The 27953-nt window shown below is 48.4% G+C and overlaps 1 protein-coding gene across 1 annotated transcript; it reads left to right on the forward strand.

Moving 5' to 3' along the window:
- Window positions 1-770: 770 nt before the first annotated feature.
- CLDN7 (claudin 7) lies at window positions 771-27704 on the forward strand. The gene is made up of 4 exons (XM_083472885.1): window positions 771-1249; window positions 20599-20763; window positions 24199-24283; window positions 26135-27704. Exons 1-4 carry the CDS (start codon window positions 1027-1029, stop codon window positions 26301-26303), a joined length of 642 nt encoding a protein of 213 aa, XP_083329011.1. The 5' UTR covers window positions 771-1026; the 3' UTR covers window positions 26304-27704.
- The last annotated feature ends 249 nt before the right edge of the window (window positions 27705-27953 follow it).

Here is a 27953-nt window from a genome sequence, read left to right on the forward strand (position 1 = left end):
AAATATAGTCCGGCCCACCACATGGTCTGAGGGACAGTGGACCGGCCCCCTGCTGAAAAAGTTTGCTGACCCCTGGTCTAAGGGATGGGCTTCTGGGGGTCCACAAACCCCCTGAAAATTATTATTTTCCATCAACTTCCTGTTACCCTGGAAACTGGCATTGCGGAAAAACAGTTCTGAGGAGGGGTCTGCGTGGAACTTCCATGGAGTCTCCCAGGGCCAAGTCTGACCCACTAACCACTACACCACACTGCCTTTCTTCTACCACACAGCGAGAGGTTGTGTCTTCTGTTTTTCCAGGCCAAAGAAGTTCTCACTTACAGACCTTTCTTACTGTAAGCATTTAAGAATAAATAAAACCGCAGAGATGGATGACAACTGCATCTGCGAGTGATCCTGCTGCTGGCAAGGCTGCTGCTTCACCTGTTGGATTTCTACCTGCGCTGCAACTCAGAAAGTCAAAATAGCGAGCACTTTGCACGTTGCTCTCAGTGCTGATCTTCCTCAGGGGTGCACATCCGAATGTCCATTTGAGGAGGTGTGTGTGTGGGAGAAACTGCATTGGGGACGGACGTAGTGACTTTACCTGACGGATTCCTGCCTGCGCCCCAACTCAGGCAGGTGAGAGAGAAAGAGACTGGATGCAAACCAACCTCGAAAATGACTTATGAATTGAAAGTGGTGACGCGATGTGTACTTTTGTTTGCTTGTCGTGTTTTGTTGCACAAGACAACAAAAACTAATTTTTTTTTCAGGAAGGAAAAAGTTTCTCTCTGTCTCTCTCTCTCTCCAGGAAATGGGCGAGGGTGTCCTCGGGTGTCGGTTTCTGCGGACACCCCTCCCCCTCCCCTGATGTCACGCGCCCCTCCCCCACCCGGAGGAGGGGGGGGAGGGGGAGGAGGTGACGGCTAGGGCATAAATACAGGTGCGCTCACCTGGCGCGCAGGTACGCTTTTAGCCGCTCGCTCCCGCCGGATTCCTCGGGCTTCTACTCGCGCGTCTCCATCTCTCTCTCCCCCCTGCGCCATGGCCAACTCGGGCTTGCAGATGCTGGGCTTTGCGTTGTCGCTGCTGGGCTGGATCGCCGCGCTGGCGGCCACCTGTATGCCCCAGTGGCAAATGTCCTCCTTCTCCGGGGCGAACATCATCACCGCGCAAGCCTTCTACAGGGGCCTCTGGATGGAGTGCGTTTATCAGAGCACGGGGCAGATGCAATGCAAGAGCTACGACTCCATCCTCAGTCTCGACTGTGAGTAGCCAGGCGGACTACATTGCGTTTTTTTTGGGGGGGGGAGCGGGGTTTTTTGGAAAGGGAGACGCTGGAGGGTCCTGCCTTCCACTTCAGAGCAGGACCTTGTTCAGGGGGGGGGGGGATAAATCTATTTATTCCATAGTAAAGGAGGACATAATATCCCCCCTTCTTTCCTGATGCGCTTTTCTATCCAAGGCGCGCCAAGCGGTGCGCGCGGTTCTGCTCCCCATTTCATCCTCGCCACAGCCCCCCTGTGAAGGAGGTGAGGCTGAGAGAGGGCGGTGCCCCCCCGGTCATCGTTCCCCCCCCCCCCGCACCAGGTCATCGCCCCCACTTCATGCCTAGTGATCGGAATTCGAACCCAGATCCGGCGCAGTAATCCTTGCGCAACGCTGGTTTGGTTATTTCTGTATTACCCGCCCTTCGCCCTGAGGTCCCGGGGAGGGTCTTGCGGCGTTCAAATGGAAAACCGTGATGAAAAACGGCTTGCTTACGAGTAGGAGGGTTGGCAAAAGGAAATTGGGGGGCCGAGACTGGGGAGGGGAGAGACCCAGGTGGTGTTTTTTCTTGGGGTGTGTGGCAGGAAAGGAGTGGTTTTTTGGGGGATGTGGGTCACACCATGAAAAGCGGAGTTTGTAAATTCCAGCTGTGGGGAGATGGGGGGGTTTCTTTGGGAGGGGGATAGCTTGGGGGGGGCAAGGAGCAGTTGATGGGAAGAGATACGTTTTTAGGGAATGTGGGGCTTTCTTAACCACAAGGAAAGCGCAAGGTTGTGAGATGAGCGGGAAGGGCGCCGTTGTGGGTCAGGTGTGGGGCGTGTTTGGCCTTTGGCAGAAAAGGAGGGGCAGTTTGCAGTGGGGTTTGAAGGCCAGGAAGGAGGGTGGGGCAGGGGGGTCAAGTTGGGGTGACCCAGGTTGAGGAAGAAAGTCTTTGGGGCAACAGACTTAGCTCTCCACAAAATTACATTTTGTGGCCACTCCCCAAGCCTTGAAGGTGTTTTATTTTCATATATTTTTATATCCTGCCCATCGTCGCAAGCTCTCAGGGCGGTTTGCAGTTTGAGAAGTTGAATTTTGGTGCTTGGAGGGGAGAGATCGGGAGCAGCAGGCGTCCATTTTCTTCCTGCAAAAAAAAAAAAAAAAGGCCATTTACCTGCTCGATTCTTCGTTGCCCTTTCGCCCCCTTGGCTACTGATTAACTCAAACTGTCGTCTTCCCCATCCCACACTTCAGGGAACAGGGAGCCCCAACCCAGGCCAGGAACGCTCCCCTCGAGGAACACACAGAAATCATTTTGGCCTTGTCTGGAAACTGCCCTCGCTCCCTTTCTTTAGATATTTGGAGTGTGGGTTGTGGCCCCCTCCCAGCCACAAAACCCCCAAGCATCTCCTTTGTCCATTGGGGTTCCTGCCCACATCTTCCTTTGCAAATGTTCTCTGTTCCTTCGGACCGCAGCCTCAATTTTCTCTCCCCCAGACCTTTCTGTTTGTCTTTCTGTTTAGTTGTTGCAAAAGGAAGATTTGGGGCGAGGAGTGGGCAAAAGAAACAGTCCCCAATCTCCAAGGAGACAGACAGACAGACAGCCAGCGAGAAAAGCCCCTTCCTTAAATCCCTCCCTTCAATTCGGATATTTGGGTGGCGAGGTGGACTGGGTTTTACAGGCTTTCAGGAGACAAAAGGAAATGTATTTGCTCATCTTCCGAAAAGCCCTTTCTCTAATCCTGTCGATTAGCTGTGTTTGACAAGCAGGAACAGATTTCTCCTTTCACATTCAAAATGGTTCTTGGGCCCAAGATCCGGGTTCAAATCAAGCCTTTTATATGGCCAATAAACAGTGGTCCTTTAAGACCCCAAAACTTCATTTTTTCCTTTTTTTTGCAACGTATAGTAAAGATTAGAAAAGCAAGGAACACCCAGAAGGCCAGTTTTGTATTTATAACATTGTGTTTACGGGAGACACATTTCTGTTATCCCCGCTTCCAGCCAAATCCTCCGGTTTATACCTTGGAATCCCTAAATTAGTAACCGGTGTGTCTTTCCCAGCTGTATAGTGGAAGGGACGGATTTTCAGCCTTACCTGATTTTACAGCCCTGTTAAGCCCCGTGGGACTATGAATCGTCTTAAACCGGGATTAAATGCAGTGCAAACTGAATTATGGGCGGGCAGGGAAAAAGGAAGCTATCGAGGGGGAAGAAGTTGTTAAATCTCTGTTTAGACAACTGGGCCACAATGATCGCACCACCCCTCCTTCTCCAAACAGAAAGAGGGTGGAGATCTCCACATCTTGGTTTTTTTTCTAAAAATTGTGTGTTAGAAACACCAACACTAAATATTTTTATTCCCTTTCTCCTTCTGTGTGTCCTCTTTTTGCAAACCCGTCGCTTTCACTTCTTCTTTTAAAATACCCACCCACCCACTTCAAAACTCTCCCCTTCGCTTATTTCCCCCTTTTCTGCCGAAATTCTCTTCTTGAAACCACCTGGACTGGTTGGGTCACTTTTCTGGGTTTTTTTCCCTCTCTCAAGCCACACCTTTCGGGTGAAGAATGACAAAAGGCCAGTTCTCTTGTCACCACCTGCCGCTTCGTGGCCCTCCCAGATCTCTTTGACCTTGTTTTTGTTTAAAAAAAGAGATAGGTGGAGCAGGAAAGGGGGAATTTATTTTATGGTCCGTATCCATGGCTGCCTTTCGGAGTTTGATAGGCGAAACCAGAGAGGTCTCTGCCCTCAAGGCGCTTACAGTTTAAGGGTGGGAGAGGCTTTCCTTCTGTGCTGAACGCCCTACAGAAGACAGAGCAAGAGTTTTTAAGCCCAGATTTCTGAGGACATACAATATATTACATTCACGAATGGCCATCTGTCATGGATGCTTTAGCAGAGATTCCAGCATTGCAGAGGGTTGACTCTAGATGACTGTCGGGTCTTTTCCAACTCTACGATTTTATTATATAATATACGCAGAGATTCTGAATTCGGCATAAACTGTGTCTATAGCTGAGAAGCAGAGCAGGGAGTTTAGAAGGAGGAAGTGTTGAAGGCAGCGATGAAATATTCTATAAACAAGGGGCAGATCTGAACCACGATACCTTTAAAGCACATTTGAATCTCCTTTCTGCCCCTCTGTGGTTTCAGGGGCTGCTGAGAATTATAAACTTGTCAGGGGCAAACTACAGTTCCCCGAATTCTTTGAGGGAAAGAATGTACTAGAAAGCTATAGCATGTGGTTACAGGGTGGGTCCCCCCCCCTTTAAAGAGAGATTTGGGAGGAAGAATGGCTCCCGCCTGCTGGCTTTCATGGTCATCGTCGTCGTCATCCTAAGGGATCTGGTTGGGAAATGATTCTGGTGAGAGACGCTTTGAATGTCCCTGGAAATCAATAGTGATTCAGGGCTGTGTGTTTCCTGGCTCAAAATGGCTTCCGTATCAGAGTCGAGATTGCACTCTGGCCCCACTTCCCTCCTGCCTGCCGGAGTTTGCCCTCCCCCCACATCGCACCCCACCCCAAATGTGCATCTCATTCCCGTCTGTTCTTGGGGGGGGGGGGGCTTTTTATACCGGTTTGCCCTGGGGACCACAACTCCCATCAGTCCCCAGAATGTGGCAGCTAGACTGGTGACTGGGAGCGGCCGCCGGGACCACATAACACCGGTCCTGAGAGACCTGCATTGGCTCCCAGGACGTTTCCGAGCGCAATTCAAAGTGTTGGTGCTGACCTTGAAAGCCCTAAATGGCCTCAAAGGCCCAGTAGACCTGAAGGAGCGTCTCCATCCCCATCATTCTGCGCGGACATTGAGGTCCGGCGCCGAGGGCCTTCTGGCGGTTCCCTCATTGCGAGAAGTGAGGTTGCAGGGAACCAGACAGAGGGCCTTCTCGGTAGTGGCACCCGCCCTGTGGAACTCCCACCAGATGTCAAGGAAATAAGCAGCTATCCTATCTTTAAAAGACATCTGAAGGCAGCCCTGTTTAGGGAAGTTTTTAATATTTAAGGCTGTTTTTAACACTTGATTGGGAGCCGCCCAGAGTGGCTGGGGAGACTGAGCCATATGGGCGGAGTATAAATAATAAATTATTATTATTATTATTATTATTATTATTATTATTATTATTATTATTACTACTACTATTACATGCTAGCTGAGGCTCAAGGGATTCGTGGTCCAGAACAGCTGGGGGTGCCACTGCTTTTAGGAGCGCTCGCATCCAGAATTAATGGTTATTGGCACCTGGTTCTCTTCTGTGAAACCATTGTTTCTTGTTCGAAGATTGCCATGGAATTACAGACTTGTAGACTCAGAAGGGACCAGCGGGGTCATCCAGTCCACCCCCGTGACGCGCAGGAATCTTTTGCCCGACGTGGGGCTTGAACCCACAACCCCGAGGTTCTCATGTTCTACCAGTCGACTGAGAGGAGCAGGGTGTGGCCTTCTTCGCTTTCGAAGGAGCCAGCGGGTAGCTTGGCAGATATCTGAAGCTGGGCACCTGAAACATCTCGTTATATGAAGTGTTAGAAACTTAGGTGTGCCCCAAATGGCTCCTTAAACCAGGGTGGCAGACACCAAAACAGAACGTCCATTTGCCATTTTGGGGTCGGAAGGCTCAAAAGTCGTATTTAATCAATATGGCTTTTTGGTGCCTGAAATCTGTTCTGATTGTAAAATATGACAGATGAGGTATTGCTAGTGTGTAGAAACAGTTCAGATCTAAGGATTCACAGGTGGTGGAGATGTCAGGATGGCAACCGGGGCATCTTCACTTGGTCGCAAGTGGCCGATAGCCAGGTGCAAAATGTGCCTAAAAAGGTAAAGGGACCCCTGACCATTAGGTCCAGTCGTGGCCGTCTCTGGGGTTGCGGCGCTTATCTCGCTTTACTGGCCGAGGGAGCCGGCGTACAGCTTCCGGGTCATGTGGCCAGCAGGACTAAGCCACTTCTGGCGAACCAGAGCAGTGCACGGAAACGCCATTTACCTTCCCGCTGGAGCGGTACCTATTGATTTACTTGCACTGGTGTGCTTTCGAACTGCTAGGTTGGCAGAAGCAGGGACCGAGCAACGGGAGCTCGCCCCGTCGTGGGGATTCGAACCGCCGACCTTCTGATCGGCAAGTCCTAGGCTCTGTGGTTTAACTTACAGTGCCACCCGCGTCCCTAAAATGTGCCTAGCGCCTGGCTAATTTTGAACGCCGATTACATGCACCGCAGTAGGTAGGACCAGCGAAGGCCTAACATACCTTCCATTATGGTGAGGAAGCAGGTGTTGGAGGTACCCGGGATCTTTTAGGGAAAGGCTGAGGGGACCTGTGACCCTTCAGATATTTCAGGATTCCAGCTCCCAGTAGCCAATGAGGAGAAGGCTCTTGCGCCTGAGGGTTTCCCATCATGGGCCAAAAATCTAGCATGGCTCTTCTTCTTCTTTTAATTATTATTTATTACATTTTTATGCCACCTTGTGCTTGTAGAGCTCAAGGCGGTTCACAACGCAACATTACAATATAAAGAAAACACGAACTATGTAATAGAAACCAGAATGAAGACAACCCAATAAACCCCATTTAAAATGGACTTGCCAATCAGCCCAAGGCCTGGCGGCTAAAGGTGTATAATGAAGGCGTCAGGCAAGCATCCCTGGGGAGAGCATTCCATAAATGGGGAGCCACCACAGAAAAGGCCCCGTTCTCGTGTTGCCACCTTCCAGACCGGACTTCTTCTTATGTATAAGAAGGAATCTGGCCTGGTTAGTTTAGAGGAAGGCTTTAGAAACCAGGATTCTAGGCTTGAAGCCCCTTTGACCTAGGAACTTTTGGACTACAGTTCACATCTGCGCCCTCTCCAAAAAGGCGGTGTTTGGGAGTTGTAGCCCCAAGCTCCCGGAGGGTGCCAGGTTTTGGGTGTGGCTTATGACATCCTCTCTGGGAATTGGGATCCAGTGGGTTCCACAACCAGGGCGATCCGCCTTGGCTTCCTTCTCTGTATACCTGAGTCGGGCCGGCCTCTGTTTATAAAACCAGACCTCAGCGCCAAGGGTGCCTGATAATCTTATCGCCCTTCATTGTTTGAGAAAACAAACTTGCTTTGCTCACACAACCGCAGGGGTCACGGGAAGAAGTGGCGGCAGCAGCAGCAGCAGGAATCTGGAAATCTGTTTTGGTAACTGGCTGCGTCTCCATCCTGGGGGAGACGGCTTTTTTTTGTGCCCATTTCACAGACCCCTTTGCGTAAGGTAGAGGACTTGGAACTCCCAGATTTTCCAGAAAGGAAGCCTTGAGAACTAGATCCGGGAAGATAAGTTTTCCCAGTGGACCGGCGGGGAAAGGGGAAGAGTATTATGGGGTCTAACGCAGCTTGGGTGTGCAGCTAGGCAGAAAAAAAACGTTGAGGAAAGGGGATTAGAGGTTCCTGGCTGCAGGGTGGGATATACTTTAGGGGTCCCCTATAGCTGGATCAGGCCCAAGGGGGCCCATCCTGTTCTCCCAGTGGCCAAGCATTTTCCCCATTGGGAAACCTACAAGCAGGATGCGACCTCAAGAGCGTTCTCCCCTCCTGTGGTTCCCAGCAGCTGGGATTCAGAGGAAGGGGGCCGAGAGCAAGAAACTTTGCTCGGCTTTTTTGGGGAGACAGAAGGGGGACCCCAATGAAGCAACAACAGCCAGAATTCCTGGCTCCAGGCCTGACCTTTCCCCCTCCCCGTAGAAGGCTTGCTTTAGCCGCTAGCTCCTGTCTTGCTGTTGTTGAGTCATCTAGTCGTGTCTGCCTCTTCGTGACCCCCTGGACCAGAGCACGCCAGGCACTCCTGTCTTCCACTGCCTCCCGCAGTTTGGTCAAACTCATGTTGGTAGCTTCGAGAACACTGTCCCACCATCTCGTCCTCCGTCGTCCCCTTCTCCTTGTGTCCTCCATCTTTCCCAACATCAGGGTCTTTCCAGGGAGTCTTCTCTTCTCATGAGGTGGCCAAAGTCTTGGAGCCTCAGCTTCAGGATCTGTCCTTCCAGTGAGCACTCAGGGCTGATTTCCTTCAGAATGGAGAGGTTTGATCTTCTTACAGTCCATGGGACTCTCAAGAGTCTCCTCCAGCATCAGAATTCAAAAGCATCAATTCTTCGGCGATCAGCCTTTTTTATGGTCCAGCTCTCACCTCCATACATCACTATAGTGGTACCTTGGGTTAAAGACTTAATTCATTCCGGAGGTCCATACTTAACCTGAAACTGTTCTTAACCTGAAGCACCACTTTAGCCTATGGGGCCTCCTGCTGCTGCCGCACTGCCAGAACACGATTTCTGTTAAGCAAAGTTCTTAACCTGAAGCACTATTTCTGGGTTAGCAGAGTCTGTAACCTGAAGCGTATGTAACCTGGAGCATATGTAACCCGAGGTAGCACTGTACTGGGAAAACTATAGCTTTAACTATACGGACCTTTGTTGGCAAGGTGATATCTCTGCCTACGCCACCCCGTTCCCTGAACTCTGTCCACCTGCGCTGGTTTCAATGAAACCCTTTGTTTCGCCTGCTGGTTGGCTGGTGTGTGTCGTCGTCCGTGGCACCTGGGCAGGTCTGCGTGCGCACCTGTCCTGAGGGAGGGGTGATGTCACCTCCCCTCCCCCCCCGGTCCGGCAGGGAGGGAGGCAAGAGAGAAGAAAGGGAAAGGGTGCGGCAAAGCCGAGTTGGATTCCGATCAATCCCTGTATCAACTTTGCCGTGAAAGTGAGCAAGTCCCTTTCCAAAACACTCAGTTTCTCCCAAGTCTTCCTGTTCTCTCTCTCTCTCTCTCTTCCACTGCCTCCATTTCCCCTAGAGAAGGACCGAAAAGGTTCTGCAGTTAAAAAGTGGCACTGTTACGGGTGCAATGTAACATTTGTCTCTCCGTCAGAAGGAATCGGGTCTTTTCGTGCAGCAGCACCTAAACTTTGGAACCCTCTGCCTGTTTCTAAATTAAATCGATTGGCCGTTTTCATTTTTTGATGCGGCAACTTAGAGCGACTTAGAATATTTTAAGCAAAAAGCTTGAAAAGGGAGGGTGTTCCTTAAGCAGGGAGCCACCAGCGAAAAGGCCGATTCTTGTGTTGCCACCCTCCATCAGACTTTCTCAACCTGCGGGTCCCCAGATGTTGTTGGACTACAACTCCCATCATCCCTAGCTAGCAAGGCCAGAGCTCAGGGATGATGGGAGTTGTAGTCCAACAACATCTGGGGACCCACAGGTTGAGAACCGCTGCTCCAGATCTCCCATGAAGGAGCGTCTCCACCCCCATTGTTCAGCCTGGACACTGAGGTCCAGCTCCGAGGGCCTTTTGGCGGTTCCCTCATTGCGAGAAGTGAGGTTACAGGGAACCAGGCAGAGGGCCTTCTCGGTGGTGGCACCCACGCTGTGGAACTCCCTCCCACCAGATGTCAAGGAAATAAACAACTACAGTGGTACTTCAGGTTACAGACTCCGCTAACCCAGAAATATTACCTCAGGTTAAGAACTTTGCTTCAGGATGAGAATAGAAATCGTGCTCTGGCGGCACGGCAGCAGCAGGAGGCCCCATTAGCTAAAGTGGTGCTTCAGGTTAAGAACAGTTTCATGTTAAGAATGGACCTCCGGAACGAATTAAGTTCTTAACCCGAGGTACCACTGTATCTGACTTTTCTAAAAGACACCTGAAAGCAGCTCTGTTTAGGGAGGTTTTGAATGTTTGATGTTTTATCATGTTTTTAATATACTGTTGGAAGCCGCCCAGAGCGGCTGGGGAAACCCAGCCAGATGGGTGGGGTCTAAATATATATATATATATTTAAAAATATTATTATGGAGGGGGTGGGTGCATGACGGAGGGCTTCAGAGGGAAATCTGGGTTGATTCGTATGGGGAGAGGTGGTCCTGAGCTGTTTAAGGCTTTATACATCAAAACCAGCACTTTGCATTGGGTCCAGAAACTAATTGGCAGCCATTGCGGTCAGGCCAGGATTGGCGTTATAGCCTCAAACCATCTTGCTCTGAATCCTGCACCAATCACAACAACACAAACACAACACATAGGCTAATAGTTGTTGTTGTTTAGTCGTTTCATCGTGTCCGCCTCTTTGTGACCCCCTGGACTAGAGCACACCAGGCCCTCCTGTCTTCCACTGCCTCCCGCAGTTTGGTCAAACTCATGCTGGTCTCTTCGAGAACACCGTCCCACCATCTCGTCCTCCGTCGTCCCCTTCCCCTTGTGCCCTCCATCTTTCCCAACATCAGGGTCTTTTCCAGGGAGTCTTCTCTGCTCATGAGGTGGCCAAAGTCTTGGAGCCTCGGTTTCAGGATCCGTCCTTCCAGTGAGCACTCAGGGCTGATTTCCTTCAGAATGGAGAGGTTTGATCTTCTTGCAGTCCATGGGACTCTCAAGAGTCTCCTCCAGCACCAGAATTCAAAAGCATCCATTTTTCGGCGATCAGCCTTCTTTATGGTCCAGCTCTCACTTCCATACACCACTACTAATAGAATAATTGTATCATTCAAATAATAATAGAACAATGGTATCATTCAAATTGTAGGACTAAGCCAATCAAAGTTCATATGTACAAAATAACAGTGGTAGCGAAGACCGTGTGTTCAAAACAGATGTCTAAGGACAGTCTCACAATAGTCTGTTCAAAAGTTACAGCAGAAGACGTCTCAAAAGTTTCAAAAGTAAAGTCTCTCGATAGTCTTTCAAAAGTTTCAACGGAAGACTTCTCAAAAGCCTCAAAAAAGGAGAGTGTCTCTGGAATGATACTACTGTTTCGTAATAGTCTTCATCAGCTGGAAATAAGATACAAGGCAGACAACTGATGAATGATAACCAAAGTGAGCTGCCTGCCCACACATTGTATAATAAAGCAGAATATACAAAATATACATAAAAAGGCACATACTTGATATTTTTCGACACTGGATTGTGTAGCTGCTGATACTTGCAACACAATTGCACAGGACATATAAAGTAAGCCACAGGTGTTTCCAGTAATGATATACTTAAAGGAACAGTATGGCATGTACAGCATACAAAAACACACACATGAAAAACAAATACCGTATTTTTCGCACCCTAGGACGCACCGGACAATCGGACGCACTTTGTTTTAGAGGGGGGAGAACAAGGGAAAAAAATTCTCCCCCTCTCTGCCCAGTGCCCCTTCAGTGAAGCGGCAGGAGGCGCTGCGCAGAGAGGGGGAGAACTTTCCCCCTCTTGTTTTCCCGCTCTAAAACAAGGTGCGGTTTAAGGTGCGTTCAGGCGGCTACCTTGGAAGCCTGGAGAGCGAGAGGGGTCGGTGTGCACTGACCCCTCTCGCTCTCCAGGCTTCAGGTTCCTTTCGACCTGTTCTTTGGGGCTGGCGGGGGGAAGCCCACCACCAGCCCCAAAGAGCAGGCCAGGGAGCAGCGGAAAGGCGCAGCGGAGAGGCTCCTGCCATAGCCGCGCATCACCTCTCCAGCCGGGAGAGGGTCGCGGGGCTATGGCATCTTCGCTCCATAGGACGCACACACATTTCCACTTCATTTTTGAAGGGGGAAAAGTGCGTCCTATAGAGCGAAAAATATGGTATACGGAGGAATAGTATCAAGTGATTTAAACATACAGTCATACTTCGGGTTACAGACGCTTCAGCTTGCATGTTTTCCGGTTGCACACTGCGCCGAACCCGGAAGTACTGGAACGGGTTACTTCCGGGTTTTGGCGCTCGCGCATGTGCAGAAACACTAAATCATGCTTTGCGCAGAAGCACCGAATTGCAACCCGTGTGTGCGCAGATGCGGCGCTCCGGGTTGCGAACGTGCCTCCCGCACGGATCACGTTCGCAACCCAAGCGTCCAGTGTACAACAAATGATGCATGCAGCAATTTTTACATGAAACAAAGTCAACTTCAGAATTTAGCTGCCCCCCCGGATGAATTGATTTGAACAGAAAAAGGAAACGACTTTCTTGTGGGCGTAGCCGCCGTTCAAAATCTTGCCTCATCCAGAATTTCTTTTGATTTACCCTTAATACTGTAAATGATAAATCTGCGTCCAAATGTTTATGGGAAATAAAATGTTCGACCAAAGATGCCTCCATAATGGCATTTTGTATGTGGGAACGATGTTCCCCGGTGCGAACCCCGGCTGCTCATGTGGTGGAACCTATGTGCAATAAATTACATGGACATCGAATAAGGCAAACCACATCTTTCGTTTGACATGTGCTGAATTCTGCGCCAGCTGAAGTTCCCAGGCTGTCTTCAGAGGCAACCCTCTGTGTAGCCCATTACAATGGTAATAATAATAATAATAATAATAATTTATTATTTGTACCCCGCCCATCTGGCTGGGTTTCCCCAGCCACTCTGGGCGGCTTCCATAGAAACCAAAAAACACTAAAATATCATACATTAAAAACTTCCCTGAACAGGGCTGCCTGTTGGTACCTCAGGTTAAGTACTTAATTCGTTCCGGAGGTCCGTTCTTAACATGAAACTGTTCTTAAGCTGAAGCACCACTTTAGCTAATGGGGCCTCCTACTGCTGCCGCGCCGCCGGAGCACGATTTCTGTTCTCATCCTGAAGCAAAGTTCTTAACCTGAGGTAATATTTCTGGGTTAGCGGAGTCTGTAACCTGAAGCGTATGTAACCCGAGGTACCACTGTACAGTAATCTAATCTAAAGGTGACCAGAGCATAGACAGCAGAAGTTATTATTGTTATTATTATTATTTATTTATTGAATTTATATACTGCTCTATACCCGGAGGTCTCAGGGCAGTTCACAGAATAAAATCAAAATATAAAACCACAAAATACACAAACAAAATAAAAACAACAACCCAATAATCCCCCGCCAAAAAACCACATTTTAAAAGGGCATAGGATCCTCACAACATTTAAAGTAAGGCAATTAACAAACCTGGACAGGAGCCACTTGTTGGAAAGACTATGATCTCAGGAATGTTTGCGGCAATATTTATTGCCAAGCGAATTGGCCGGGTGCTTTTCTGCTAGAAAGATATATAGGAACATAATAAGCTGTACCACTAGGTAAAATCCTCAGCACAGGATTTTGCTGGGGTTGGGAGGTATTTATAATGTAGCAGCAAATGAGAGGGCCTTTCTCATTTCTCCATTAATGTCTACTGCTCAGAAACAGCCTTATAGTGTCTGGGTCTGGATTGAGCTTCAGTTTATTGGCTCTCCTCCAGTCCATTACTGAGGCAAGACATCAGTCCAGCACATCCACCCCCACCCCTGCAGATGTAAAGGAGAAGCAGAGCTGTGTGTCTGCAGAATACTGTATTTTTCGCCCTATAGGACGCACTTTTCCCCCTCCAAAAATGAAGGGGAAATGTGTGTGCGTCCTATGGGGCGAATGCAGGCTTTCGCTGAAGCCTGGAGAGCGAGAGGGGTCGGTGCGCACCGACCCCTCTCGCTCTCCAGGCTTCAGGAAGCTCTGTGCAACCCTCGGGAGACCGGCTCCGAGGGTTGCGCAGAGCTGCCTGCCGTCCCGGGATCAGCGCACTTCTCCCCATCGCCAGCCCCACAAGCTCGGGGGACAGCAGGGAGGCAGAGCGTGCCTTCCCACTGTTCCCCGACCTGGTTCTTCCAGCCCTGCACCTGGGGGGGAAATAATTTTTTCCCCCTTTATTTCCCCCCCCCCAAAAAAAACTAGGTGCGTCCTATGGGCCGGAGCGTCCTATGGGGCGCAAAATACGGTATTTCTGGCAACACCCTCCGCATGACCCCACTCAGCAGTTTAATGGAGAGGTTGCCATCAGGCGGACAACCTTCGCTCTCCTCTTTTTTAGTGTCTCCTTAAAATATGCTTTGCTTGAGTCAAGCCAGTCCAAACGTGCAGAAGTTGCACCTGTTAGGTTTCTTTCTTTTCCTTTTCGGCTAGTGTTTGTTTAAACCACCTTTGGAATGCTTTTCAGCAACCTGTTTCTCATTGAGAAGTTTCATGTTTGCATTTAGAATTTTTGTAAACCGCTTAGAGGTGGTTGTTGTGGTTTTTGAAAATAATAATACTCAAGCTGTATATAAATAGTGTTAAAAAGAACTCCTCTGCTGTTATTATCTGCAAAGCTTGAGGAGTCAGTCCCAGACAGCTCATCGTTGGTAAATATAATTTCTGTAGAGAATTTAAAGGTAAAGGTAAAGGGACCCCTGACCATTAGGTCCAGTCGTGGCCGACTCTGGGGTTGCGGCGCTCATCTCACTTTATTGGCCAAGGGAGCCAGCGTACAGCTTCCAGGTCATGTGGCCAGCATGACTAAGCCGCTTCTGGCGAACCAGAGCAGCGCACAGAAACGCCGTTTACCTTCCCGCCGGAGTGGTACCTATTTATCTACTTGCACTTTGCCGTGCTTTTGTACTGCTAGGTTGGCAGGAGCAGGGACTGAGCAACAGGAGCTCACTCCGTCGCGGGGATTCGAACCGCCAACCTTCTGATTGGCAAGTCCTACGCTCTGTGGTTTAACCCACAGCACCACCCGCGTCCCTGTAGAGAATTTAAGCAGATGCAAGTGTCTCCAAATTCGTGGTAGCGGCATCCCCTCACCTGCCACAACCTAGCGCTCTCCAGCTCTTTTGGACTACAACTCCCATCAGCACCAGACAGCTGGGGCTGATGGGAGTTGTAGTCTAAAAGAGCTGGAACGTGTCGCGTTGGGGAAGCCTTGCTAATCTAGTCAAACACAAACAGATTCAAATATTAGAAGGGATTTAATTGCGTTAATGCCTGTGATCTACTTCTGGATGGAAAGATGTACAACCCTGCTTTTCAGGTAGCTTTTTTATTTTTAGAAAAAAGGGGGTCCATTTTGTAAAATTGCTTCTAATTAGCAGTGAGAATGAGACAGAATGCTTAGCTTTCCACAAGTTTTATTTTTATCTCATTTCACAAGATTTATACACCGACTGTAAAAAAACCAACAATGCTCAGAAGAATGAAGAGCACTAATTGAAGGCTTATAAAACAACAACAGGCTAAAAACAGATTAAAACTCGCAGCAACTTTCTAAACATCTGAATATGCCTGTTTTTCGCGGGCGCCTTTCTGAAATCAATTGGCGGGGAGTTCCAAAGTTTACTGCCACACTAAAAGACAAGAGCAAAATGGCACCTTTAGCACTGCCGGTAGTGACCTTACAGTGATTGTGCGATCTGCCTCAAATCACCTGATTTATATATATATATTTTTGGCAGGGCGGGGAGAGGAATCTGTTGAGACTCTCCCCTTCCCTTTAGATGCCAGCACCCCGCTGAGTCACAAAATGGGGCAGGACTTTTTTGGCTGCGCGGCTGAGCGTTGTGTGGTGGCAGGCAGGCAAGGTGGAGGCCCTCGATTGCTCCTCTCGGCTCTCTCCGTGAACCCAGGAGTCCGGCGGCGACGCCTACCTTTACGACAGCTCGTTTGCTGAATCCGTGAAGCGTTAAGCAAGGTGTGGCTTTATAGGTCCTGCTAGCAAATGGCTTAGACTTTGAATCCCTTTTTAACCTACCAGGTTGTTCCTTGGCAAAAAGCCAACGGAAATCGGGGCCTGGCTTTAGATCCTGGTGCCCCCCAGCGGCTGCTGGGAGTTGCAATCCGAAGCAGCTGGGGGGCACCAGGTTTGTGGAAGGGTGGTCCGGGTCAGTCTGCCCCACTCCTTCCAGTACTGTAGAGTTTAACCCCAGTAGAGGGTTTGTGACCCCTAGGAACCTTGCACTGCCAACTTCAGAATCATCCACGCCCCCAATCAAGCGCGAGTCAATGGGTTTAGCAAACAGTAAAGTCATTCATCTTGGGAGAAAAGCAATGACAAACCTAGACAGCATCTTAAAAAGCGGAGACATCACCTTGCCAACAAAGGTCCTTATAGTTCAAGCTATGGTTTTCCCAGTAGTGATGTATGGAAGTGAGCGCTGGACCATAAAGAAGGCTGATCGCCGAAGAATGGATGCTTTTGAATTCTGGTGCTGGAGGAGACTCTTGAGAGTCCCATGGACTGCAAGAAGATCAAACCTCTCCATTCTGAAGGAAATCAGCCCTGAGTGTTCACTGGAAGGGCAGATCCTGAAGCCGAGGCTCCAAGACTTTGGCCACCTCAGGAGAAGAGAAGACTCCCTGGAAAAGACCCTGATGTTGGGAAAGATGGAGGGCACAAGGAGAAGGGGACGACGGAGGACGAGATGGTGGGACAGTGTTGTGGAAGCTACCAGCATGAGTTTGGCCAAACTGCGGGAGGCAGTGGAAGACAGGAGGGCCAGGCGTGCTCTGGTCCAGGGGGTCACGAAGAGTCGGACACGACTAAATGACTAAACAACAACAAAAGTCATTAAAGGCTGAAAGCAGGAAGGGCAGGGTTGTGTCTGCATAGCTTTCTTGCAGGAAACCCCCCCCCCCAATCATTCAGTTTGTACAAACACCACACACACACACACACACACACACACACACACACACACACCATACGTGACGCTTCTGTTATAAATTCATAGAAAATCAGCCGTGCATCGGATCTGTGCCGTTCCACTTTTATTTTACACCATGAAGGAAGGACTCTCAAAGGGGTGAGCCTTGACACAAGGCAGCCATAATCCCCCAAGCATGAGCCCTACCCAGTTGGCATGCCAACCTTGATGGTCCTAGACAGAAGATCATTACACTCACAAAGGACCTGCGTACAAAAGTGGATTCAGTACGGACTGAAACAAAGCACAGTGACCAGCCTTCCCCTCTGGGGGCAGAAAACAGTGAACTCCTCTTTGTCCTCAGGAATGTAATCATGGGGAAGGGGAAAGGAGGAACTGGACAGGTGACAAGACACTCAGGTTGCCACCACAACTCCTCTCTGACACATCTTTGTGATGTGTCAATGATGTAGTCATGATGTAGTCATCTCGCGTTACTGGCTGAGGGAGCTGGCATACAGCTTCTGGGTCATGTGGCCAGCATGACTAAGCCACTTCTGGCGGACCAGAGCAGCGCATGGAAACGCCGTTTACCTTCCCGCCGGAGCGGTACCTATTTATCTACTTGCACCTTGACGTGTTGTCAAACTGCTAGGTTGGCAGGAGCAGGGACCGAGCAACGGGAGCTCACCCTGTCGCGGGGATTCGAACTGCCGACCTTCTGATCGGCAAGTCCTAGGCTCTGTGGTTTAACCCACAGCACCACCCACGTCCCTTGCATGGGGGATTAGTAGCTAATAAAAGTTGGGGTCTTCTTCTGTTCGGGGCTTCCATCTTGTTCCACCTTAAGGCAGGGGGGAGTCCTGTCGCGACAGTCTTCGATAAAGACCAAGCCTACTGGCTGCTGTTTTGCTCTGGTCTTCCTGGCTGGTGTCCTTGTTTTTTTTGTCCAAGGGAGCCCTCAGATTTCTCCGTTAACAGCTTCCAACATTCCTCCGATGAAAAATAGGGGCGTTTCTCACCCAACTGACCCTTCTTGACCCCCATTTTTTGTCTCCTGCCCCCTGAGCAGCGGCGTAGCATGGGGGGCACAGGGGCGGCAAATTCTTAGCGGTGCAAAATTTTGACACCCAGTGCCGCCTCGATACGTTTGATTGCTTTCATCACTGGGCTCTGTCGGAAATGGCTTCTCCAGGAAGTAACTTCTCTGCAGACAGTGAAATGACTCTTATTTTCTTATCTCTGCGACTGCGATCTCCTGGGTCGAATGTGTGTATGTGCTCCGTCTGTTTCCCGCATTCTGCCTTGCCCCGGGCACCAGCAGCCCATGTTACGCCACTGCCCCCGAGCGTTTCCTAACAGGAGAAGGGTGAGTGCTGCCGCCGCTTCATCAATGGGGCACGGCCTCTGCCATGCCGAGAAAAACCCCTTCATCGCAATTTTATTCTATTTTTTTTGTCAACATTTTTTATTAGTTTTCACAATATTATAAACAAACGAACAAACACATAAGACAAGCAAACATAAATTACACTTATTAACTTTGTTAAGTGACTTCCTCGCTTCCCCTTGGTTGAATTTTATTGCATGTCCTTTTAACGGTTTTCCAAATCCCAATTCTTATAAAATTTAACTTAAACATTAACATCCTTAAATCTTCACCTTATGGAATTAAACATATTAATTCATCACTGAACATAAATAAAATCCTAAGCCAATTAAGTATCTGCAAGCTGTTTTCAGTTAATTTGACTTAACAAATTTAGCTAGATAATCATTCAATTTAATCCACTCTTCCTGATACTCCTCCTCCTTCTGGTCGCAGACTCTTCCGGTTAGGTCGGCTAGCTCCGAAAAATCCACCATCTTCATCTGCCATTCTTCTATCGTTGGTAATTCTTGGGTTTTCCACTTTTGAGCTAACAAAATACGGGCAGCAGTTGTGGCATACAAAATAATTTAACATCTTTCTTGGGCAATTCCAACCCTGTTATTCCAAGAAGAAAGGCCTCTGGTTTCTTTATCAATGTATATTTCAACATTTTTTTCAATTCATATAAATCCTTTCCCAGAAGTCTTTCACCTTGGGACAGGTCCACCACATATGATAAAAGGTTCCTTCCTTTTCTTTACATTTCCAACATATATTGTCACAGTTAGGCAGTTTTATTTTATTCTTTGGTAGATTTGCAAAAAGAAAAGCGCGCACCGACGAATAAATTTCAGAAAGGGGCAAGATTAGACCTTGCTGACCCTGGGAGGTATACGGACAGCTTCCTGGCTCTGGGGGAGGAAGCAGGAAGGTGCCCCACGCTGACTCACAGACCGGAGTCATGTTTTTAAATTGCTGCAAAGACCTTTCGTTGCTTTGTTTAACTTCTTGAAACTTGCACGCCTGGTATTTACCTGGGGAAGGGACGGGCCGTGAGTAAACTCTCCGGTTTCAAACATTCAAACGGTAGCAGGAAAAGGGCAGGACTGCAATTTATCCTCTCCGACAGAGGATCAGTGGGGCTTAAGAACCTGGGTAGGCAAATTAAGGCCCGGGGGCCGGATCCGGCCCAATCGCCTTCTCAATCCGGCCTGCCGACGGTCCGGGAATCAGCATGTTTTTACATGAGTAGAATGTGTGCTTTTATTTAAAATGCATCTCTGGGTTATTTGTGGGGCATAGGTATTTGTTCTCACCCCCCCAAAAATATAGTCCTGCCCCCCCACAAAGTCTGAGGGACGGTGTACCTGAGCAAGTTTGCTGACCCCTGTTTAAGACCATCTGAAGAACTCTGCCAAAGGCCCATCTAGCCGGGTATCCGTTTCCCACAGCGGCCAACCAGATGGCTGTGGGAAGCCCGAAAATGGGACCCGAGTTTGAGGGCAGGTGCTGCCACACTTAAAGATTGATTTCTTGCAAGTGTGGATGATCTTGCGCCTGTGACAGTTCCAGCTCCGCAGATTAAAGCAGTTGGGTGGGAATATTTGGGGTGAGGCAGTCCAGTGGCGTAGCGTGGGTTGTCAGCACCCGGGGCAAGGCAAGTAATTTGCGCCCCCTAACCCGTGTATTTGCGCCCCCTAACCCTAACCCCCAGATGTTGCGCCCGGTGCGGCTGGCCCCCCCTGCACCCCCCACGCTACGCCACTGAGGCAGTCTCCATGCTTCAAGGCTTTGCTTCCGTCCTCATAAAAAGACATGTGGTTTTGATGTGTGTGGTGATATATCAACGCATCTTGATTCCACTTACCTTCACTACTGGTGCCATTTCAGCCCTGAAAAAAAAAGAGCCACACCTTCTAAATTTGTGGGTGCGTATTTTTTTAAAATAATTTTTATTAGTTTTATTAGTAACAATCCTCCAATATACGCCTCATTGTATCAATACCAAGTTATAATATCAATTCCAGTATCAATCAGTCAAATACCCAATTACATAATTTAAGTGGTAGAATTGAAGGTTTGATAATTTACTTTAAGTCTGCTCCCAAACCCTTATTTAATCCCATTACATTCCTATTGTAATAGCGATTCCTTATATAACAGCTGCAATATCCTTAACTTCTATATGTGTTAACAAATCTAATAATTTATAGGTCTGCCAGTGAAGACTGCCAGTATTAATAATCAGAATAAATTTGTGGTTTTTAACCTACTGTCTCCAGCTAAGTTTTCACTCCAGAAATCGACGGCGCCCAGTGAGTGACGCATCCCTAAATGTCTCTATTTTGAAAACGGCAAACGTTTGCGATACAACCCAGCTGTTTTTCTTTTTCTTTAAACCGTGAAATATCTGTGCGCTGGTGCTTGAAGCAGAGATAAATGAAAGTGTTTGCTGTGAATTAAATCGGTACCTTTAAAAAGCAAGTGAACAGTCCCTGGGCACATAAAAAAAATGAACTTGAAATCCTTTGCCAGACTTCGGGGAAACAGTAAATTGTAGCCTTATTGCAGAGAAGCATTGCATTCGCATTTTCTGAATTTCTTCCCTTTATCTTTGCAGCGTCTCGCCAAGCCACCCGGGCACTGATGGTGGTCTCCCTGGTCCTGGGGGTGATTGGCATGGGCGTCGCCACAATGGGCATGAAATGCACCAATTGCGGGAGCGAGGACAAGGTGACGAAGGCTCGGATTGCCATGACAGGAGGCATAATCTTCGTGGTTGCAGGTAAGTCGGCCAAGGAAAGGCCCGTTTCCTGCTATGTGGGCCTAAGAAGAACAATGGCCGCTGGATCAGTGCAAAGGGGGGGGGGAGGGCATTCTCAGCCAGCCCCAAATGGGAAAACCCCACGAGCGGGATTCGAACGCAAGACCCCTCTCCCTTCCTGCCGTTTACAGCTACCGGGATTTAGAAGCATCGCAATGCCTCTGACTCTGGAGGCAATAACACAGCCTTAATAATAATAATAATTAATAATTAATTTTTTATACCCCGCCCATCTGGCTGGGCTTCCCTAGCCACTCTGGGCGGCTTCCAAAAAAATATTCAAATACTGTAATACATCAAACATTAAAAGCTTCCCTAAACAGGGCTGCCTTCAGATGTCTTCTAAAAATCTGGTAGTTGTTGTTCTCTGACATCTGGTGGGAGGGTGTTCCACAGGGCGGGCGCCACCACTGAGAAGGCCCTCTGCGTGGTTCCCTGTAACTTGGCTTCTTGCAGGGAGGGAACCACCAGAAGGCCCTTGGAGCTGGACCTCAGTGTATGGGGGTGGAGACGCTCCTTCAGGTCTAGTGGGCCTTTGAGGCCATTTAGGGCTTTAAAAGTCAACACCTACACTTTGAATTGTGCTCAGAAACGTACTGGGAGCCAGTGTAGGTCCTTCAAGACTGGTGTTATGTGGTCTCGGCGGCCGCTCCCAGTCACCAGTCTAGCTACCACATTCTGGATTAGTTGCAGTTTCTGGGTCACCTTCCAGTTAGCCGGGTGAAAAGGAGGGTTGAGCTCTGCCAGCGCTCTTGCAGGGAAAGCATCTATTGAAGGGAGGCTGCAAATTGGATCTGTGGAATGGGGAGAGGCTGTTTGTTTTGGCGGTGCAGAAGCAGCGATGTTGTCATACAGGAGGGAATACCGTGCCCATCTCAAGGGAGGGCAGCAGCAAGCGGCAAGAGGAATCAGTGTTAGAAACTCAGATATATAAGCTAATCTCTCAACAGCACCTTCAACCTGGGCCAGGGGCGCCACAATGGAATGTCTAGGCAGCCCCCCCAAAATGAAATTTACCATTGTTGTTGTTTAGTCATTTAATCGTGTCCAACTCTTCATAACCCCCTGGACCAGAGCATGCCAGGCACTCCTGTCTTCCACTGCCTCCCGCAGTTTGGTCAAACTCATGCTGGTAGCTTCGAGAACACTGTCCAACCATCTCGTCCTCCGCCGTCCCCTTCTCCTTGGGCCCTCCATCTTTCCCAACATCAGGGTCTTTTCCAGGGACTGTATTACTATTAATTTCATTCTTACACCACTTTATATTTTAAAGTATCTCAAGGTGGTTTAAAAGGTAAAGGGACCCCTGACCGTTCGGTCCAGTCAAAGGTGACCATGGGGTTGTGGCACTCATCTCGCTTTCAGGCCAAGGGAGCTGGTGTTTGTCCACAGACAGCTTTCCCAGTCATGCGGCCGGCAGGACTAAACCGCTTCTTACGCAACGGGACACTGTGATAGAAACCAGAGCGCACGGAAACGCCGTTTACCTTCCTATTTATCTACTTGTGCTTGCTTGCTTTTGAACTGCTAGGTGGGCAGGAGCTGGGACAGAGCAGCGGGAGCTCCCCCCATCGTGGGGATTCGAACCGCCGACCTTCCGATCGGCAAGCCCAAGAGGGTCCATGGTTTAGACCACGGCGCCACCCCTTCCTTACCCCCTGGAGCAACAGGAAACAAGCTTGCGCCATCTTCCAGGTGGCGGCCCTTCAGATGTTTGAGATGGCTATCGCATCTCTTGCCCAACTCCCTCCACCGTTCCTTATAAGGCATGGTTTCCAGAGCCTTTTATCATCTCGGTTTCCCTCCTCTGCACATGTTCCAGCTTGTCAACATCCTTCTTAAACTGGGGAGCCCAGAACTGGACACAGGACTCCACATGGTGTCCTTCCAAGGCTGAATAGAACAGTTCCCAAACTCTGGGAACTGTAGTTCGCAGAATTCCCAGACACTGCAGATCTCAGCACCCTTAACAAACTACACATCCCTGGATTCTTTTGGGGGAAGCCATGACTGTTTAAAGTGGCTTGTGCTGTGTGAGATGAATGGGGAATAATAATAATAATAATTAATAATAATAATAATATTTGTACCCTGCCCATGTGGCTCGGTTTCCTCAGCTACTCTGGGTGGCTTCCAACAAAGATTAAAAATACATAAGAAGACATGCACACACTTGAGTAACATTTATCTCCGCAAACAATTAGGATCTTTGAGCATAAAGGGCTCAAAGAGTCTATAAAGTCGTAAATATCTTTTTCTTTTTTAAAAACTTCTGGGCAGCAGCTTGTAACATCCTGAATGCTGGGGGGATAAAACTTCCGAGCGTCATTTGGACGAACTTGCATGTGCAGCATGTGGAACTCCCTGCCACAGGAGGCCAACTTGGATGGGTTTAAAAGAGGACCGGGCAAATTCATGGAGGAGGCGAGGGCTATGGATGGCGACAAGCCAGGTTGGCTGCGCTCCACCTGCGCAGTCGGAGGAAGTGATGCTGGTTTCTGGAAACTGCAGGAGGGGAGAGGGCTCTTGAGTTCGAATCCTGATTGTGGGTTTCCCATAATAGTCATCTGGCTGGCCCCTGTGAGAACAGGATGCTGGAGTTGATGGGGAACTGGCCTGATCTAGCAGGTCTCTTCCCATGTTCTTTATGAACTGAACTAGTCGTAGAATTGTGGCGTCGGAAGGGACCTGAGGGTCATCTAGTCCAACCCCCACCCGTGAATCTTGATTTAAAGCATCCAGAACAGATTATGGGTTTCGAACTGAAACGGCTTCCTCCCCCCCCCTCCAATTTGTTTTTATTGGTTTTCACAACATTATAAACAAACACATAAGACAAACAAACATAAATCATAACCTTGTTGAAAATTACACTTACTAACATTGTTAAGTGACTTCCTCACTCCTCCTTGGTTGAATTTCATTGCATATCCTTTTAACGGTTTCCCAGATCACAGTTCTTACAAAATTTAACTTAAACATTAACATCCTTATATCTTCACATTATGAAATTAAACATATTAATTCATCACTTAACATAAATAAAATCCGAAGCCAATTAAGTATCCGCAAGCTGTTTTCAGTTAATTTAACTTAACATATTTAACTAAGTAATCATTAAATTTAATCCACTCTTCCTGGACTCTTCCGGTCAGGTCGGCTAGCTCCGAAAAATCCATCATCTTCATCTGCCATTCTTCTATCGTTTGTAATTCTTGGGTTCTCCACTTTTTAGCTAACAAAATACGAACGGCTTCCTTTTTAAGCATGTCGCAGTTGAGCATGGAACTGTTGAGTTTTCCAGGCTGTTGCTTGAACACCATGGAGGGGAAAGAAGCTGTTATATAAATTTATTTTCTCCCCCCCCCCACCTTCCCTCTCCCTCTTTCTCCCCAGGGCTGTGCGCACTCGTCGCTTGCTCGTGGATCGGGCACCAGACTGTGACGGATTTCTACAACACCATGGTGCCGACAAATGCAAAGTGAGTTTTCCGGATGAGGTGGCGGGCGGGTGGGGGGGGGGGAGAGGAATGAATGGCCCCCTAACCCCACAAGCTCTGGGCTTCTCTGATTTCTTCACCTCATCAAAACCTTGCCCACCCGCCCCCTGTGCTAAATAGTCCAGCACAGGGTGGATTTTATTTAAATCAAATTGAAGGAGCGTCTCCACCCCCATCGTTCTGCCCGGACACTGAGGTCCAGCTCCGAGGGCCTTCTGGCGGTTCCCTCACTGCGAGAAGCAAAGCGACAGGGAACCAGGCAGAGGGCCTTCTCGGTAGTGGCGCCCTCCCACCAGATGTCAAGGAAATAAGCAACTACCTGACTTTTAGAAGACATCTGAAGGCAGCCCTGTTTAGGGAAGCTTTTAATGTTTGATGTATTACTGTATTTTAATATTTGGTTGGAAGCCACACAGAGTGGCTGGGGAAGCCCAGCCAGATGGGCGGGGTATACCGTATTTTTTGCCCTATAGGACGCCCCGGCCCATAGGACGCACCTAGTTTTTTGGGGGGGAAATCAAGGGAAAATTTTTTATTTCTCCCCCCCCCCGCCAGCCTCCAGATCAGGTCGGGGAATAGCGGCGCTCCGCCACCCCCCTATCCCCCGAGCTTGTGGGGCTGCAGGCTGCTGCCCACAAGCCTTGCGAGCCCGCGGGACATCCCTCCGGGCTTGCAAGACTTGCAGATAGCTTCCTGAAGCCTGGAGAGCGAGAGGGGTCGGTGCGCACCGACCCCTCTCGCTCTCCAGGCTTCAGCGAAAGCCTGCATTCGCCCCATAGGACGCACACACATTTCCCCTTCATTTTTGGAGGGGGAAAAGTGCATCTTATAGGGCGAAAAATATGGTAAATATATTATTATTATTATTATTATCATCATCATCATCATCATCATCACTAGTCAGTAAGACAAAAACAAAAGGAAAAGGCCGCAAAAACAAAAATGCAAAATAATAGCAAAAACAGACAGATCTCAGCGTAACACTCAAAATGGGAGTGTGGCACTTAAAACGGAGCACGTTTGGCTTCCAAGAAAAGTTTGCAAACCAGAACACTTATTTCCGGGTTTGCGGTGTTTTGGGTTCCGAGTTGTTTGAGAACCAAGGGACCACTGTATTGTGCAATGGCTTTAATATATTTGTATCAAGCCAGGATTGCAACTCCCAGTGATTTATGCTAGATGTATGTGCATTTTTGAAAACCCCACCTGCTAAATGCCAGGCAGGTGCAATACCTGTCTTTCCAACACCTATTTAAGGTCTTCCCTTTACCATCAAGCCTTTTAAGTGGCGATTTTTATCCCAGTTTGTATGTGTACTGGATTTGAAACTGTTTTTATTGTTTAAAATCCCTTTGGATTGCTCTGTGGGAAACAATAAAGGTAAAGGGACCCGTGACCATTAGGTCCAGTCGTGGCCGACTCTGGGGTTGCGGTGCTCATCTCGCTTTACTGGCTGAGGGAGCCGGTGTACAGCTTCCAGGTCATGTGGCCAGCAGGACTAAGCCGCTTCTGGTGCACCAGAGCAGCGCACGGAAACGCCGTTTACCTTCCCGCCGGAGCGGTACCTATTTATCTACTTGCACTTCATGCTTTCAAACTGCTAGCTTGGCAGGAATAGGGACCGAGCAACGGGAGCTCACCCCGTCACAGGGATTCAAACCACCGACCTTCTGATTTGCAAGTCCTAGGCTCTGTGGTTTAACCCACAGCGCCACTCGTGTCCCTTTTGTGGGAAACAATAAATGAAATAAATAAGTTCAAAAAGAAAGGAAAATGTGTGCATAAACTGGCCCGATGGAGCATGATTACGATTCACTTTTCTCCTCCTTGCAGGTACGAATTCGGATACGCCATTTTCATCGGCTGGGCGGGCGCTGCCCTGCTGCTCTTAGGGGGCGGGCTCCTCTCCTGCTCCTGCCCTGGGAAGACCACCTACAGTGGGCGCCAGTACCCCCAGGGGAAGCCCATCTCCAAACCTCCCAGCTCCAAAGAATATGTCTAGTGCTTTTGATTGACAGTTCCTTCACCCTTTCCCCCACGCCTAGAATACCCCTGGACCAGAGGCGTGGAAAGACCACCCTGAACTTTTTGGAACGACCTCCGCGACTCCTTCCCCCACCCGAGAGAGGCGTTTTTAAATGCTTCCTCATTTCACACCAGCTTTATTTTTCTTTTTTTACTAAATAATGCTATTTGTTAGCTTGCGATTTCCCGGTGTAATTCTTTTGCTAATGGATAGGAATGATCGTAAGTGATTAATGTATGATGATGTAAACACAACACTTCCACGCCGACTTATTGGAACGAGGGACACAACACACAGATAATTTGTTAATTGAACTCTCTTCTCCACCTACCACCCCTGCAGACTCCCAAATTAATATAATTTTTTAAAAAGATTACTCAGGGACATATATGTAGTTGCGACAGAACTAAAACACACTACCCAGTTCCCTTACGTTTGTTTGAAAGCAGCTCCTGAACTGGGAAGACTGGAGAATTCACCACTTAACTGTGCGTCTGTATTGGGTCGTTGAACACCAGCAAATTGAGCTTTAAAACAACAGCTCGTTTCTCTTTGGGCTGTTTACATCTATCTGTCGTATAAGCATTTATATTTTGGGGGGTGGGGAGAATGAATGGAGCCCCACTGGAAAATCCGCAGTGATATCTGTAACTGTGTGAAGGTATATAGAACATTCACTTTGGGGCGAGTAGAAACGGTTTATATTAGGAAGGCTGTTCTGTATGGTGGAAAGTGTTGAGGGTGGCAGGATTTGACCCTAATTGCTTCGTGTGGCGCTAGAGGCAAGTGTGAAGGTTTGCTTTGCTGCAGAAATCATTGGTGGTTCTTCGTGTGCGCAAATACCCCCGATTACACACACACACACACAAAAATACACAAATATACACCACCACCACCCCATAAAATTGCTAGGGTTCTGGTGAAAACATTTGACCCCAGCCTACAAAGATACGATACTCTCGTTCCAGGCAGAGCCCTTAGGAAAAACAACCTGTTTGCCTATTTCCTATTACCAATATTAATGGGCATTCTAATTTTGGGCCTGTTAATTTCAACCCTTCACTTTACCCCGCCTTTAAAATCTTCCCAGTAAATGCCCCCTAAATCGTGTGTCGGGAACTTTTCTATACTTGGAGATATCTGCTTGCTTTAATAGATTTTAAATACTTGCTTTTAATTGCATGGGAAAAGGGGGAGGGAAAATATTGCCCGTCTTCAAGAAAGGAGGTATTCCTAGATTTTTAAATGTGGCCTTATTTAAAGCACTAAGACTCCTTAAGGTTGTGTGTGCGCGCATATTTTTTATTATTAATTGTCTTCGTGTTGCTGGGAATTGATATTTTTTTGTACATAATAAACAAGAATGTTTTGGACAAAGCGGGCTTCAGTTTGACTCATGTTTTGGGTGCCAGTCCTCATGACAATTCATCGGCATGAATTTTAGCATGAATTTTTCCTAATACACACATTTTTTGTATTCAATATTGCCAAAGAGACATGATATTGCACAACCATTCTCGTATATAAACAGCCTGAAACAAGTTACAAAATAAATGTTGCAAAATACAAAACAGCTCATTGCTCTTAAACTGGAAGTGTGGTCTAGCCTTCTTGTAAGTTCCTTAA

This window comes from Podarcis liolepis (genome assembly GCF_965112155.1).
Source record: "Podarcis liolepis genome assembly, chromosome: 13".
NCBI lineage: Eukaryota > Metazoa > Chordata > Lepidosauria > Squamata > Lacertidae > Podarcis > Podarcis liolepis.

Bases quoted from the DNA above. Each gene is read 5' to 3' on its own strand.
- CLDN7 (XM_083472885.1), top strand. From the start codon at position 1,027: ATGGCCAACTCGGGCTTGCAGATGCTGGGCTTTGCGTTGTCGCTGCTG. The intron at 20,764-24,198 runs GTAAGTCGGCCA...CTTTCTCCCCAG, and splicing joins CATAATCTTCGTGGTTGCAG to GGCTGTGCGCACTCGTCGCT. The intron at 24,284-26,134 runs GTGAGTTTTCCG...TCCTCCTTGCAG, and splicing joins ATGGTGCCGACAAATGCAAA to GTACGAATTCGGATACGCCA.